Source organism: Alligator sinensis, unplaced genomic scaffold (assembly GCF_000455745.1).
Source record: "Alligator sinensis unplaced genomic scaffold, ASM45574v1 scaffold802_1, whole genome shotgun sequence".
NCBI lineage: Eukaryota > Metazoa > Chordata > Crocodylia > Alligatoridae > Alligator > Alligator sinensis.
The window spans coordinates 610059-622804 of NW_005841918.1; the positions used below are offsets into that span (position 1 = coordinate 610059).

At 43.1% G+C, this 12746-nt stretch overlaps 1 protein-coding gene across 1 annotated transcript in view; it reads left to right on the plus strand.

Moving 5' to 3' along the window:
- The window catches only part of DYNC2H1 (dynein cytoplasmic 2 heavy chain 1), a 430803-nt gene that overhangs the window by 410045 nt on the left and 8012 nt on the right, over positions 1 to 12746 (plus strand). The window contains 1 exon segment of the mRNA XM_014517608.2: positions 10206 to 10322. Coding sequence (XP_014373094.1) covers positions 10206 to 10322 — 117 coding nt within the window.

Consider the following 12746-nt stretch of genomic DNA (forward strand, 5'->3'; position numbering starts at 1 on the left):
CCATGGGTATTGCTCTGTCATTGTCTGCCATGCCTTGATGGTACTTAAGATTTTGGGGAGGCTACCTTCAGGCTACCAGAATGAGAAACATGGTGCCTCACTCCATCCTGCTTAACATTGAGCCACCTTGGTCTAGCCCGTTTTTCCTCAGAAATGATTCCTAGCGTGGTGGCTTGCTTCTACGTTAGTCGGCAGGGCCTCTGCCTGACCTATACTCAGTTTTACAGGCCTCAGTTTGCCCTCCAATCAATGCACTCAGGGCTGGACAGCCTGCGAATTAATCCACCACCCAGGGCTAATGCCTCCTTTCCCTGTAAGGACCTTGTTACACATGAATTTTAAGTGGCTTCTGCAGCTCCTAACCCATTAAGACACACATTAACACCTGAAAGAAGTTTTAAGCACTTTTTAGGCAGCTTAAAGTCACACCACTCCAACCTAGGTTTCTCTCTCATCTGTGTTACCCACTCTATCTAGGCTACATATACTATAAACACTTCCCCCACCACTGGCCTAGATCAGGCCCACTGTGCCCCCCCCATGCCCACCCTAGCACCCTAGATCCCCACTTACTGCCCACCCCCCACCTCCCCTGCTTACTTGTATCTTCCTGTGCTGTCTGTCCCAAGGAGCAGGCAAAGAAGGGTTAACCAACCTGCTCAGCTGTGCTGTTGCTGTTCTCTGGACTGGACTGAGCCTAGAGAAGACCAGCAGCAGTGGTGCAGAGGTTGGGAAAGTTAACCCTTGCCTGCCTGCTCCCCTGGGAAAGATAGCACAGGTATCCACAAGTAAGCAGGGGTGGGGTTTGGGGGGAGGAGCCTAGGTGCCAGGAAGGAGCCACAAGGGGTGGGGGAGAAGCCCAGAATGGGAAGGGAAGGATTCTTACCTTTCAGTCTTCAAGGCCCCAGCTGGCCTGAATGTGTGACTGCTCCAAACTCGAGTTAGCACTAACACCAATCAACATTTGAACAGCTCACATTATAAGGTGTAACAATGCCCTAAGAAACCCAGCATCCTTTACTGGGTGCTTATAATCATCTATCAACATGACTAAAACACAGCTCCCTTCACTAAGTGGGCCTTAGAAGTTGTGAAAAGCCTCCCTTAACAGCTGCAACAACCCCAGCACACCTTTGCTAGGCACCTCTAGTGGCCTTCCTGCATCCCATTAGCCACCCCATCCCTTACAATGAAAGAGTAAAATATAAACCATCAGTGAACACGGGTCACCTTTCCAAAAGCTCTCCCCCTTCTATATCACTGGTTACTGCTAGTCCCCAGCCTCAGCTGAGAGAGCCTCAGCCCCCTGTAGGCTACTCACTATACTATGTCTCCTTCTCTTTTTCTGACACACCCTATACAAGCTACCCATCACCAAGAGAACTGGTGACCTCCCTGTGGCCAGGGCTATACAGGGCCCGAGCCACAGGCACCTTTGTCCACCTCTTAGACCCAACTATACTGGCCACATAAGATACATAAAATAAGTGTAAAATATGTCTTGACATCAGCAGTGCATTGTACCAGAGGTGTACATTAAGTTAATAGCCAGTATACTTAGGCATTAGGACTGTGTGAAGCTTCAGTCACTGATTTGATTTGAAGGAGATTCGGCCCAATTTGTCAGCCGAATCTCCTAATCTGAATTGAATCAGGAGACCCATTAATCTCTCCAAATTGAATTGGAAGCCTCTGATTTGATTTGGAAAGATTCAATAATTTGGCCATAGACACAGCTTTACATGTTTTTCCTACAAACCTCAGGCGCGGCTCGTGAATGCTGAGATGGTGGGGCAGATGGAGCGTCCCACAGGAGTGCAGGGAGGAGGGTCCCCCACGTGCTTGGCAGTGGACCCTAAAGTGGACCAGAAGTACATCTGGGTCCGCATGAGGGGGACCTGCCCCCCAGCTCAGTGACTGATGCCTCAGTGGTCTGGGAGGGCACCCGGGGTCCCCCTGCTAGTCACCAAGCTGGTGGGGCCAAGGGGGTAGTCTGCCACCAAGCACGTGGGGGATCCCCTGCACTTCTGTGGGACGCTTCATCTGCCCCACCATCTCAGCATTCATGAGCCACGCGTGGTACCTTGAGGTACATAGAAAAAATATATAAAGCAGTGTCTATGGCCATATCGCTGATTCTCTGAATCAGAATTGAATCTTCAGATGTGGATCCGGCCGAATTGAATCAGGACAGTGATCCAAAGCAGCTAACTGAATCGCTGTCCCCTGAATTGTGCCAAATCTGAATCGAATACAGCCCACTTCACACCCCGCTATTAGGCATACTCTTCTGTGTGTTTGCATTTCAAGAATTTCTATAATACATTTGTTATTCTCTTTGTAAATTTCTTATTCAGCTTTAGTCTGTTTCAGCTTCTGTCCAATCCCACCGTCCCTCATCTCTCAGATTTTGGTGCATTCATCCCATTTAGTCCAGATATTTTCTTTCAAGTCAACAAATTCTCTAGGTTATACTGACTGAATCACATGAGATTAGTTTTTTCTTTCTTAGGAAAATACCAATTCACGTAGTTTATCAGACTCTTCAAACACTGTGAAAGTTAGTAATAAAAGTTACAAATACATACAGTTGGGAATTTTTTGATGGAATATTTTTGTAAGAAAACACTCATTTATTGAAAGTAATATGTTTTCAGGGGAATATATCACTTTTGATTAAACTTCATGAAATGCTTCTTTGCCTCAGGATGGAATTTTAGATAAAATGTGCATGTTAAAGAGAGAGGTTTGAAGTCCCTGCTCTACTTGATCAAGGACTTCACCTGGGGTCTCCCACATTGTTGGGTAAGAGTCTTAACCATGAGGCTACTGGCTGTTCTGTGGTGGGTCTTATTCAGCATGTCCTGTTGCAGCTGTTCCAATTTGTATAAATAGTTAGGTAAATATTCATTTGTTCAAGAAGTTTCAGTGGTTAGGTCACTTACCTGGAATGTAGCAAACTTGGGCTCAAGTCCTTCCTCTAGTGAACATTGAATTATTTGTGCAAAATAGAATAGCTCTAACAGGAGGCATTTAAGAAATCCAGGAATGTGGGGGAGCAGAAGAGAGACTTACATTTTATATTTACGCATCCCAATTAAGTGGCCTGACCACTGGCTTGTTAGATATTCTGAGATCTCTTTCTTTGCTTTTTGTGCAAAAACAACCAAACAAAAACAAAATAACGTTGTAAAAGTTTTAAGTCTATTCTTATGTAGAACAAGACCATTTTTTTAAATTTCAGTGTTTTGCTGGATGGGAAAACTATTTCCAAGACAGGTCTAGTAATTTTCATTGTTCTGTAATTGCAAGTGTTTATAATGATTTGTAGCATGTCTTGAAATGTCACACCACATACTTCGAGGCTCTTTCTGGAAGACAACATAAAGAGCTCTAGTTGGAACTAAAATGTGCATAGCTTTAAATCAGACAAGTATACTTTGAATCAGTCATTAGGAAACCAAGACAAATTTGGTCCAACTGCATTACCAACCCTGAAATGGATGATTAATTCAACCTAAAGGGATGATTTGAAGTAGTTCTTACCTAGTAGGGTAGAATCAGAATCAATCTACAGATAATTACATCTTCATTAATGGCACACCATTTTCTTTGGCAGAGACTCTGAAAATGATTGTCACCTGACAATTGCATGCTTTTTATTCAGATGCATTTGTTCTGATTACTATATGTGCTTATTGGGCTGTTATCTAAAAAATGCTATTTTTGCTCCATTTGATGCAAGGACTCCATTTTCAGTCACCATGGCATAAAATGTATAAAAAGAAGAAAAGTGTAATTCAAGGAACATTTATACAGTAAATTTAGCTAAAGCTAGATATAAATGCTGAAGAAAAATTATCACAGAAGTGATATATCTAGCCGTACATCTACAATCAGAAAGCATATTGAAGCTCAGCATCCAGCAGCTGTGAGAGATACATTAAAATGAGATTCTGGGAATGGCTTTTTCAGAGTTTGGCTCCATTCTTAAACAAAAGATATGCAAAGCATTAAAAAAAATTGTGCATCCTATGGAATATATGAAGATTTGACTACTTTAAGTTTGCCAAGATCTATATTGTCTTATGGGAAATGATAGCACTAACACACCAAAAAAATTAAATGGAGGAGAACTTTGAAATGTGGTATCTGCTTACCTCCCAAGACCTAAAAGGTAAAAATACATTTGTCTAAAAGTGATTTTAAAGCCAAGGATTTCAAGGTGCTTTTTATTTGTGTTGAAATCTACTCAATCTGTATGGAGCACACATAATTATACCTTATCTAAGTGAAATGCAAGTGGCATAGAGCAGTAAACCTATTATTAACTCCTCTCCTTGTCCTAACTCCAGACTGTAGATATACGGTGTATATCTGCTTGTACGGTGTATTACTGCTTGTGTTCCAGACCAGTTGTGTGGGGTGTTGAAGTCTCAGCATAGAACACAGTAGTGCATTTACTTAGCAAGATAAAACAGAAAACTTTTCTACGCAACTTGAAGGAGAGGGAGAGATGCAACATGTTGTATGAATTACTCTGATTCCATTATAATAGGCACAAATAACAACCTTGATAACAGTGAGCCAAAGATGCAGTAAATATGTAAATATATGCATAATGTGGTACCTATGCGTATTAGAAGCTTGGTCAAAAGTAGGGGTGTTAAGAGCAGAGCTGAGGAAGAACCCATCTAGGGTAGAGCCTGTGTATATTTGGTTGCAAGACTGAATTGTCCTTTATATAGCAGGCTAAATAGCTTATTGTCAGTGAGAGTGCCAATTACTTCTCCACTTCCCTCCTTGAGAATCTTAGTTAATTGTGTTTGTTTTTGCAGCTTTCTAAATCTCATTTCCAGAGTTTCTGCAAACTGAAAGAGCTATATAACCTTTTAAAATGCATATCTTTATTAGAATGTTTTCTGTGATATATTTTAACTAAAATTTGTATTTGTATTTTTCATTCTGACAATAATCAGATTTAGTGCTGGTACAGATCAATATTTTCTATTGCAGATGTATGTTATACATTGTGTGCATAGCACATCTATATATCATTAATATGGATACTATAAAGAAAATTGCAAATACAGTACATAAGTTCAATAGATTTACTATGAGAAATATTAATATGGGGTAATGTAAGGACCTGAGGAATTTACATTCATCTTGTGCATTCCAGTTTGATGTTATGAACTGTCTATACCTGTCCTATAACAGTCTTTTATTGTGTTCTGCCTCATGCTTCTTGTGCTAAGGAAGCAGGGGACAGGATCCATAGATCTATTTATGAATAGGTCAATTGTTAAAAGCTATCAGCACCTGAATAAATCTTACCAGGGGAGAACAAAAGAGCAACTGACTCCTAGATAAAACTTTTTTTCTCTAAACTCTTCAGGGGACTCTGGATTTCAAGAGAGTGGACACAGAACAAAGAGATCAGTTGTTAGTAGTGCGGTATCAGAAAACTGAAAAGCCTGGCAGCCTCTCCTAAGGGAAGCTAAGAGAAAAACCACAAGAAGCCTGGGTAGGAGAGAAGAACATAGGGCCATGCAATCACAAAAAAGGGATACAACTGAGGAAGAAAGATGGTAACTAGAGAGGACAGAAACTTCATGATTCGGGAAAAAAAAAAAGCTAAATTGGGATACTTGACTACTTCAAGGACTCCGGTGTATGTCCTTGAAGAGTGTTGAGACATGAAGATGCGCATATTTTTCAGTCTGGAGCTTTATTTATTTATTCATTCATTTGGGTTTTTTATTTATTTATCTATTTATGTGCTCTAACTAAAATTAAGTGATAGGTTTTGGAAACTTTTATAGAACCTAAGCATGTTTGCTTCCATTAATATGTCCCTGAACTGTAATCTAGATAGCCAACATGGTGAACTTGCAGAAAGGGATATTTTTAAGCCACTCAAATAGTCTGTATTGGTCCTGAATGCCAAAAGAGCTTGTGCTTGGGAGATGTGCCAGAGAGACCAAACAGAGGACCAATACAAAAACCTATTCATACCTGGGTCATAAACCTAGTGCCAACAGAGATGACACCAGAAACTGAATATTTCTTTCTGCACATTAATTACTTTGGGGAACAGGCCCAAATTTGCTCTGCAGTTGTTGTTGGTACAGTTCTGTGCAGATGGAATATTTGTCTGCAGAAGTGTAGATGTTGAAATTTGAATGCAGAGTGTGACAGGGGGCCAGAGTGTGACAGAGTTCAACAAAAATTATGCTGTTATGCAGGCAGGAGGCTGCCCACTTACTACCCCAACAGCAGGGGTTGCTATCCACCACTCTGAACCTCCCATACTTGGTGGCCACATACTACACGTTCAGGTATTCTCTGTGCTGCAAAGTAGCAGCACGGGGGTGGGAGGAAAGGGTGGGATGAGGTTTGATCCTGGGAGATGAACAAAACCCATGCAAACAAAAAGTGGGGCAGCACACGTGGGGACAGCCTGCGCCACCCAAAACCAATGCCTGGCCAGCCAGAGCCACACTCTGGCTGCCAGCCTGGTTCTGAGCAGTAAGATCGCCACTGCTGCATCCCCAGGAGGCCCCCAGGACCCCAGGTGAGGCTGCTGGGGAAACAAATATCAAAAAATGTGCTGCTGCTTCTTGTCCCCAGGGAAACAAACTTCCGCACTCTTGTGGAGATGGCCTCTATTTTGACTAAATGGGTTTTTCATCTGTCATTTAGTCCATTTTATTTTTTACAGGTTTATAGATATTTTAGACATTAGACATTAGGGCTGGAAGATCATCGAGTCCAGCCCTCTGCCCCAGGGGCAAGAAGTCAGCTAGGGTCAAAGGATCCCAGCAAGATAAGTGTCCAAACGTTTCTTAAAATAGCCCAGAGTAGGTGCCTGCACCACCTCTGGAGGGAGTCTATTCCAGGCTTTGGGGGCTCGGACAGTAAAGAAGTTTTTCCTTATGTCCAACCTAAAATGGTCTTGAAGAAGTTTGTGACCATTGGTCCTTGTCATCCCTTGGGGCGCTCTGGTAAACAGCCGTTTCCCCAGATTCTGATGCACACCCCGATGTACTTATAGGCTGCCACCAGGTCACCCCTGAGCCTTCGCTTTTCCAGGCTGAAGAGTCGCATGGCCGAGTCCCATGGCCCTCAGCCTCTCTTCATGAGGCCTATACTCTAGCCCTCTGATCATGCACATGGCTCTCCTCTGGACTATCTCAAGCTTCTCCACATCCTTCTTGAATTGTGGAGCCCAGAATTGGATGCAGTACTCTAGCTGCAGCCACACCAAGGCTGAGTACAGTGGGAGGATGACATCCTGAGATTTACCTGAGAAGCATCTATGCATGCAAGCCAGAGTTTTCTTCACTTTACCAGCTGCAACATCGCATTGGTAGCTCATGTTCGTCTTGTGGCCAGTCATAAGCCCCAAGTCTATTTCGGCTGTGGTTCTAGTGGGCGTAGCACTGCCGAGCCTATGAGCGTGCTGTGGGTTTTTCTTTCCCGAGGTGGAGCATCTTGCATTTTTTGGTATTGAACATCATCAGGTTTATATCCATCCACTTTCTAAGCCTATCCAAGTCAGCCTGGATACCCAGCCTATCCTCAGGTGTGGACTCTCTACCCCAAAGTTTAGTGTCATCGGTGAACTTGGCCAGTCCACTTCTGACACCATTGTCCACAGGGTTGATAAAGACGTTAAAGAGAACCGGTCCAAGGATGGAGCCTTGGGGGACACCATTGGTCACTGAGCGCCATAATGATTAACTTCTGTCAACTACTACTCTCTGGGTCCAACCTTGGAGGCAATTCCCCAGCCCAGCCATAGACTGTGATGTAGCCGAGGCCACAGTTGGCCAATTTTTCCATGAGGAGATCATGGGATACCAGATCAAAGGCTTTTTTAAAGTCCAGATATATGATGTCAATCACTTCTCCCTTGTCCAGGTGATGTGTCACCTGGTCATAGAAGGCGATGAGATTGGTCAGGTAACACCTACCTGCAACAAACCCATGCTGGCTGTCCCTCAGGATGTTGCCATCAGCCAGCTTATCAAGAATAGTCTCTTTGATAATTTTTTCCAGAATCTTACCAGGGATTGATGTCAGGCTGATTGGCCTGTAGTTCCCTGGATCTACTTTCCTCCCTTTCTTAAAGATGGGCACCATATTGGCCTTCTTCCAGTCTTCAGGTACTTCACCTGAGCACCACAAGTTTTTGAATATTTTTGCCAATGGTTGGGCTATAACACCTGCCAGCTCCTTAAGTACTCTGGGGTGTAATCTATTGGGACCAGCTGACTTGAAGGTGTTCAGCCTCACAAGGTGTTCCTTTACAAGGTCTATACCAATGCTGGGTATAAATTCACCTTCACCCTGGCTGTCCCACATGATGCTAGGCACAGCAGTCCCTTTGGGTTGATGAAAAACCAACGTGAAGTACCCTTTAAGCAGGTTAGCTTTTTCCTGGGTGTCAGTTATCAGTTGTCCCATTTGGTTTAGCAGTGGTCCAATGTTACCCTTGCTTTTCTTACAACTCCCCACACATCTGAAAAATAGTTTTTATTGTTCTTGATATGTGTAGCCAGATGGAGTTCAATTGCAGCCTTGACTTTCCTGGTTCACAACCTACAGGTATACAGTCCAGAATACTCCTCCTTGGTGGTGATTCCAGTCTTCCATCCTTTATAAGCCTCTCTTTTTAGGCGTAGGAGGTCCACGAGTTCCCTGCTGAGCCAAGGGGGTTGCTGTACCCTTTTGCTACCCTTCCTCCAAGATGGGATGGACATCCCTTGTGCTGTCAGGATCGTTCCCTTGAGGAGCAACCACTTCTCTTGGATTCCTCTCCCTGATGAGTCATGGCCCCGTAGGGCCCCAACAACAAGCCTCCTGAGCTTATCAAAATCAGCTTTCCTAAAGTCAAGCATTTCTGCATTGCTGACTGACTTGCCAGCTTTGCAATGAATAGTAAAAGTGATCAGCTAGTAGTCACTATCACCCAGCTTTCCTTCGATTCTTAGGTCGCTGACAGGATCATCTTCTTTGGCCAGCACCAGGTCCAGCAATGCTTTACCTCTTGTTGGCCCATAGACTTCTTGAGTCAGGTAGAGCTCATCCACACATGTGAGGAAACTTTGCAACCATTCGGATTTGCCTGAATGCTCTTCCCATGAGATGTCCGGGTAGTTGAAGTCTCCCATGACAACCATGCACTGAAAGCGTGCAGCCTCAGCCAGTTCCTTGGCGAATTCCTGGTCTAGCTCTTGTCCCTGGTTAGGAGGTCTGTAGTAGACTCCTATCATTGTGTCCCTTGTGGCACATTCCCCATGTCATCCTCCCTAGGTGCCAATGTCAGTTTGCAGGGATGTATAGCTTTCCTTGACATAGAGAGCTACACCCCCACCCGTTTTATCCACACGATCTGTAGGGCTAATATATTGCAGGTAAAGTACAACACTCACAGTGGAGTTTTAGAGTCCAAGAGCATAGATTTGTGCAGGAAATATTTTAGGATAGTTTACTTTCTGTTGTCATTAATTCACAGAGCTTAACTTCAGTTAAAATCGGAGAAACAAATCCATATTTCAAAGGTTACAAGGGCTGATTTGACTCCCCTTTATTAAAACTGTGCTTTTAAATTGTTAGAAATAGAATGGAATATAGACTATTTCTTGTGTTTTTTCCCTGATAGCACTTTAGCCTAAATGCTGTTTTACACTGATAAAGTTTCTTTTGCTGCTTCTCCTCTATATTCTTCTATATATTATGTTTCTTTCTGTAGAAAACATGCAGTAGCTTATTCCAGTCTTTGAAAGCTAATATCAAACTTCCAAGCAAGAAGTCACGCCTGTTCAAAGATGGTTTTCTCCTTCTTGACATTGTTAATAAATGTTTACTTGGTTGTTGCCACTATATTTCTATTAATTTCATGCCAGGGCACGTGCAGTTTCATAAATGATGACATTTACAGGTATTTTTCTCTCATATTTTCAAAGAATATAAATCCAAAACAAGGAAGTTCATTCTGAAGAATGAACTAGACCTTGTTTTTTAAATCATGCTTCCTATTTTCACACACAACATTATAATAATTAGTTTCCTGTTATTTGGAGCTGCAGTCATATTACTGAGAACCCTCCATGCTTTGATTAAGACACATTATATAATAATTATTGACATTTAAGGCTCTAATATATATTTGAAAATGTTATATATTTCCCTGACAGATCAGCGGCCTGCAACTGGAAGGTTGCAGTTTTGATGGAAATCGGCTTTCAGAAAATCAGCATGACTCTCCCAGCGTGTCATCAGTGCTTCCTTGTTACATGGCCTGGATTGCGCAGGTACTATATTATTAAAGTCCCTAAACTTTTATCGGAATAATTAGCCATTTTCCTTCTGTAATAACTTTCCAGAGTGTGCCTCTTCTTCTTTAATAATCATCAAATCATCATCTGGTTTTAATTTTAAAAAAGCTTTCTTTTTGTGTAGTACAAATAATTCATTGATATTTTGTCAATTTCTGAACATTATAGTGCAGGTTTAGAGAGCGACAGTATAAACAAAAAAGGTATTGTAAACCAAACTAATTATTTTTCTTTTCTCTGTTCTAAAGACATGAACTTCATATTTAATAAAACTTTTTAAAGTATTTGGGAATTCTTGGTTAAAGAAAATGTGAAGTCTGAACACCATGTGATGTAAAATCTGACACAAAGAACTTCTGTTTACACCTAATAAAATCAAATTCTAACATTTCTTGAAGTGCTTAAGATTAAAGCAAAACAAGTAATCCAAACAGGACAAATTGTAGCTCATTTCTTTTTACAGTAATAATTATATCAATAATCTTTGTTAGATACAGGAATCAGAAGCAGCAAAATAATATACTTTACATAGTAAATTTCTTGTAAGTATGGGGTTGTATTACAGCATGGGTGTCAAATATACAGCCCATATAACCATTGCATCCAGTCCACCAGTAGTCTGGTGGGCTACCAGAAGTGCACACCCTTGGCTCCACACTGCTGCATACCCCTGGCACTGTAAACAGGCCAGGGATCCACAGCACCAGGCAGCCACATGGAGCCAGGCTTGGGTGGCAGTGCAGAACACTGGCCAGTTGGCAGTGCCAGGGGCATGTAGTAGCACGAAACTGGCTAGGCAGTGGCAGAAAGCTGAGGGTGTACAGCTGCGTGGAACCATATTCAGGCAGCAGCATAGAGCCAGGTAACTGCCACTCATAGCCTGGTCCATGTCCCACTGCTACATGCCCCTTGCCTCCAGCTCCTCATTGCTGCACAAATGTGGCTCTCTGCAGTTGTACGCTTTTGGCTCCATGCTGTTGTTTGGCCAGAGCTCTGCACCATGGCATACCCCTGGGTCCTTGCTGCCCAAACATGGCTCCCTGCAACCACAGCCTCCCCCGCTCCTCCCCGGATGTACAATGTGGCCCAATCCCAGGCCTGGGAGGGGTCCTTGCGGTCGATCCAGCCTGGGACCTGGAATAAGTTTGACACTTCTATCTTAGTGTTATGCTTAACAGAACTATCAAAGTTTATATTTATATATCATATTGCTCCTTCTTATAGAACTCTTGCTTTTTCCGTGTGTGTGTGTGTGTGTGTGTGTGTGTGTGTGTGTGTGTGTGTGTGTGTGTACAGGTATATACACACACACGCAAAAGCAAGAGTTATATAAGAGGGAGGAATGTGGTTTCCCTACTTTTTTCCCTCTTTTACACTAAACACAGCTAGATACATTATTGCCCATTGCTTTCCGTTACCTTGTCACTCATTTTGCAAACAAGATCCCATACAGCAGACATGATCGGCAAGCAGAGGACTGCTATGTGGCGGCTTAGTGAATTCTGCATTATTGGAACAGTTGCCTGGCTGCCATTGTTTAATAAGTTTAATAATCAGGAATGTGTTGACAACCATATATTTACACTTCATCATTCAGTTTTAATTGATTTTAGCCTGTTGTTACCAAGAGGTAACAACACTTCTAGCTGCATATCTGGAAGCAGACTTTAAGCAAGGAGCTTTGCTGCTGAGACACATTAGCTGCAACTGTACTAGACATTTTTCTTAAAACTTCCCATTGTGCTTCACTAGTGGTATTAATGGGGGCCTGAGGTAGCACAGGTACTAAGGTGGAGAGCCCAGAGGTTGCAAGTTCCAGGCCATAGCAGAAGTGGTCTTGGCATTGTCCATCAAATTCTAACAAATCTGTGAATTTTGCTAATAACCTTGTTGGGGGGCGGGCGGGGGGGAGTGATTTCATAGATTTCATAGACATTAGGGCTGGAAGGGACCTCGGAAGATCATCGAGTCCAGCCCCCTGCCCAAAGGGCAGGAAGCCAGCTGGGGTCATAGGATCCCAGCAAGATAAGCATCCAGTTTGCTCTTGAAGGTGTTCAATGTAGGCGCTTGAACCACCTCCGGTGGCAGGCTGTTCCAGACCTTGGGGGCTCGGACAGTAAAGAAGTTCTTCCTTATGTCCAGCCTGAAACGGTCTTGTAGTAGTTTATGACTGTTCGACCTAGTCGTCATCCCTAGGGGCGCTCTGGTGAGCAAACATTCCCCCAGATACTGTTGGTCACCCCTGATAAACTTATAGGTGGCCATCAGATCACCCCTGAGCCTGCGCTTTTCCAGGTTAAAGAGCCCCAGGGCTCTCAGCCTGTCATCGTAGGGTCTGCTTCCCTGACCTCTGATCATGCGCGTGGCTCTTCTCTGGACTCTCAAGCTTCTCCACATCCT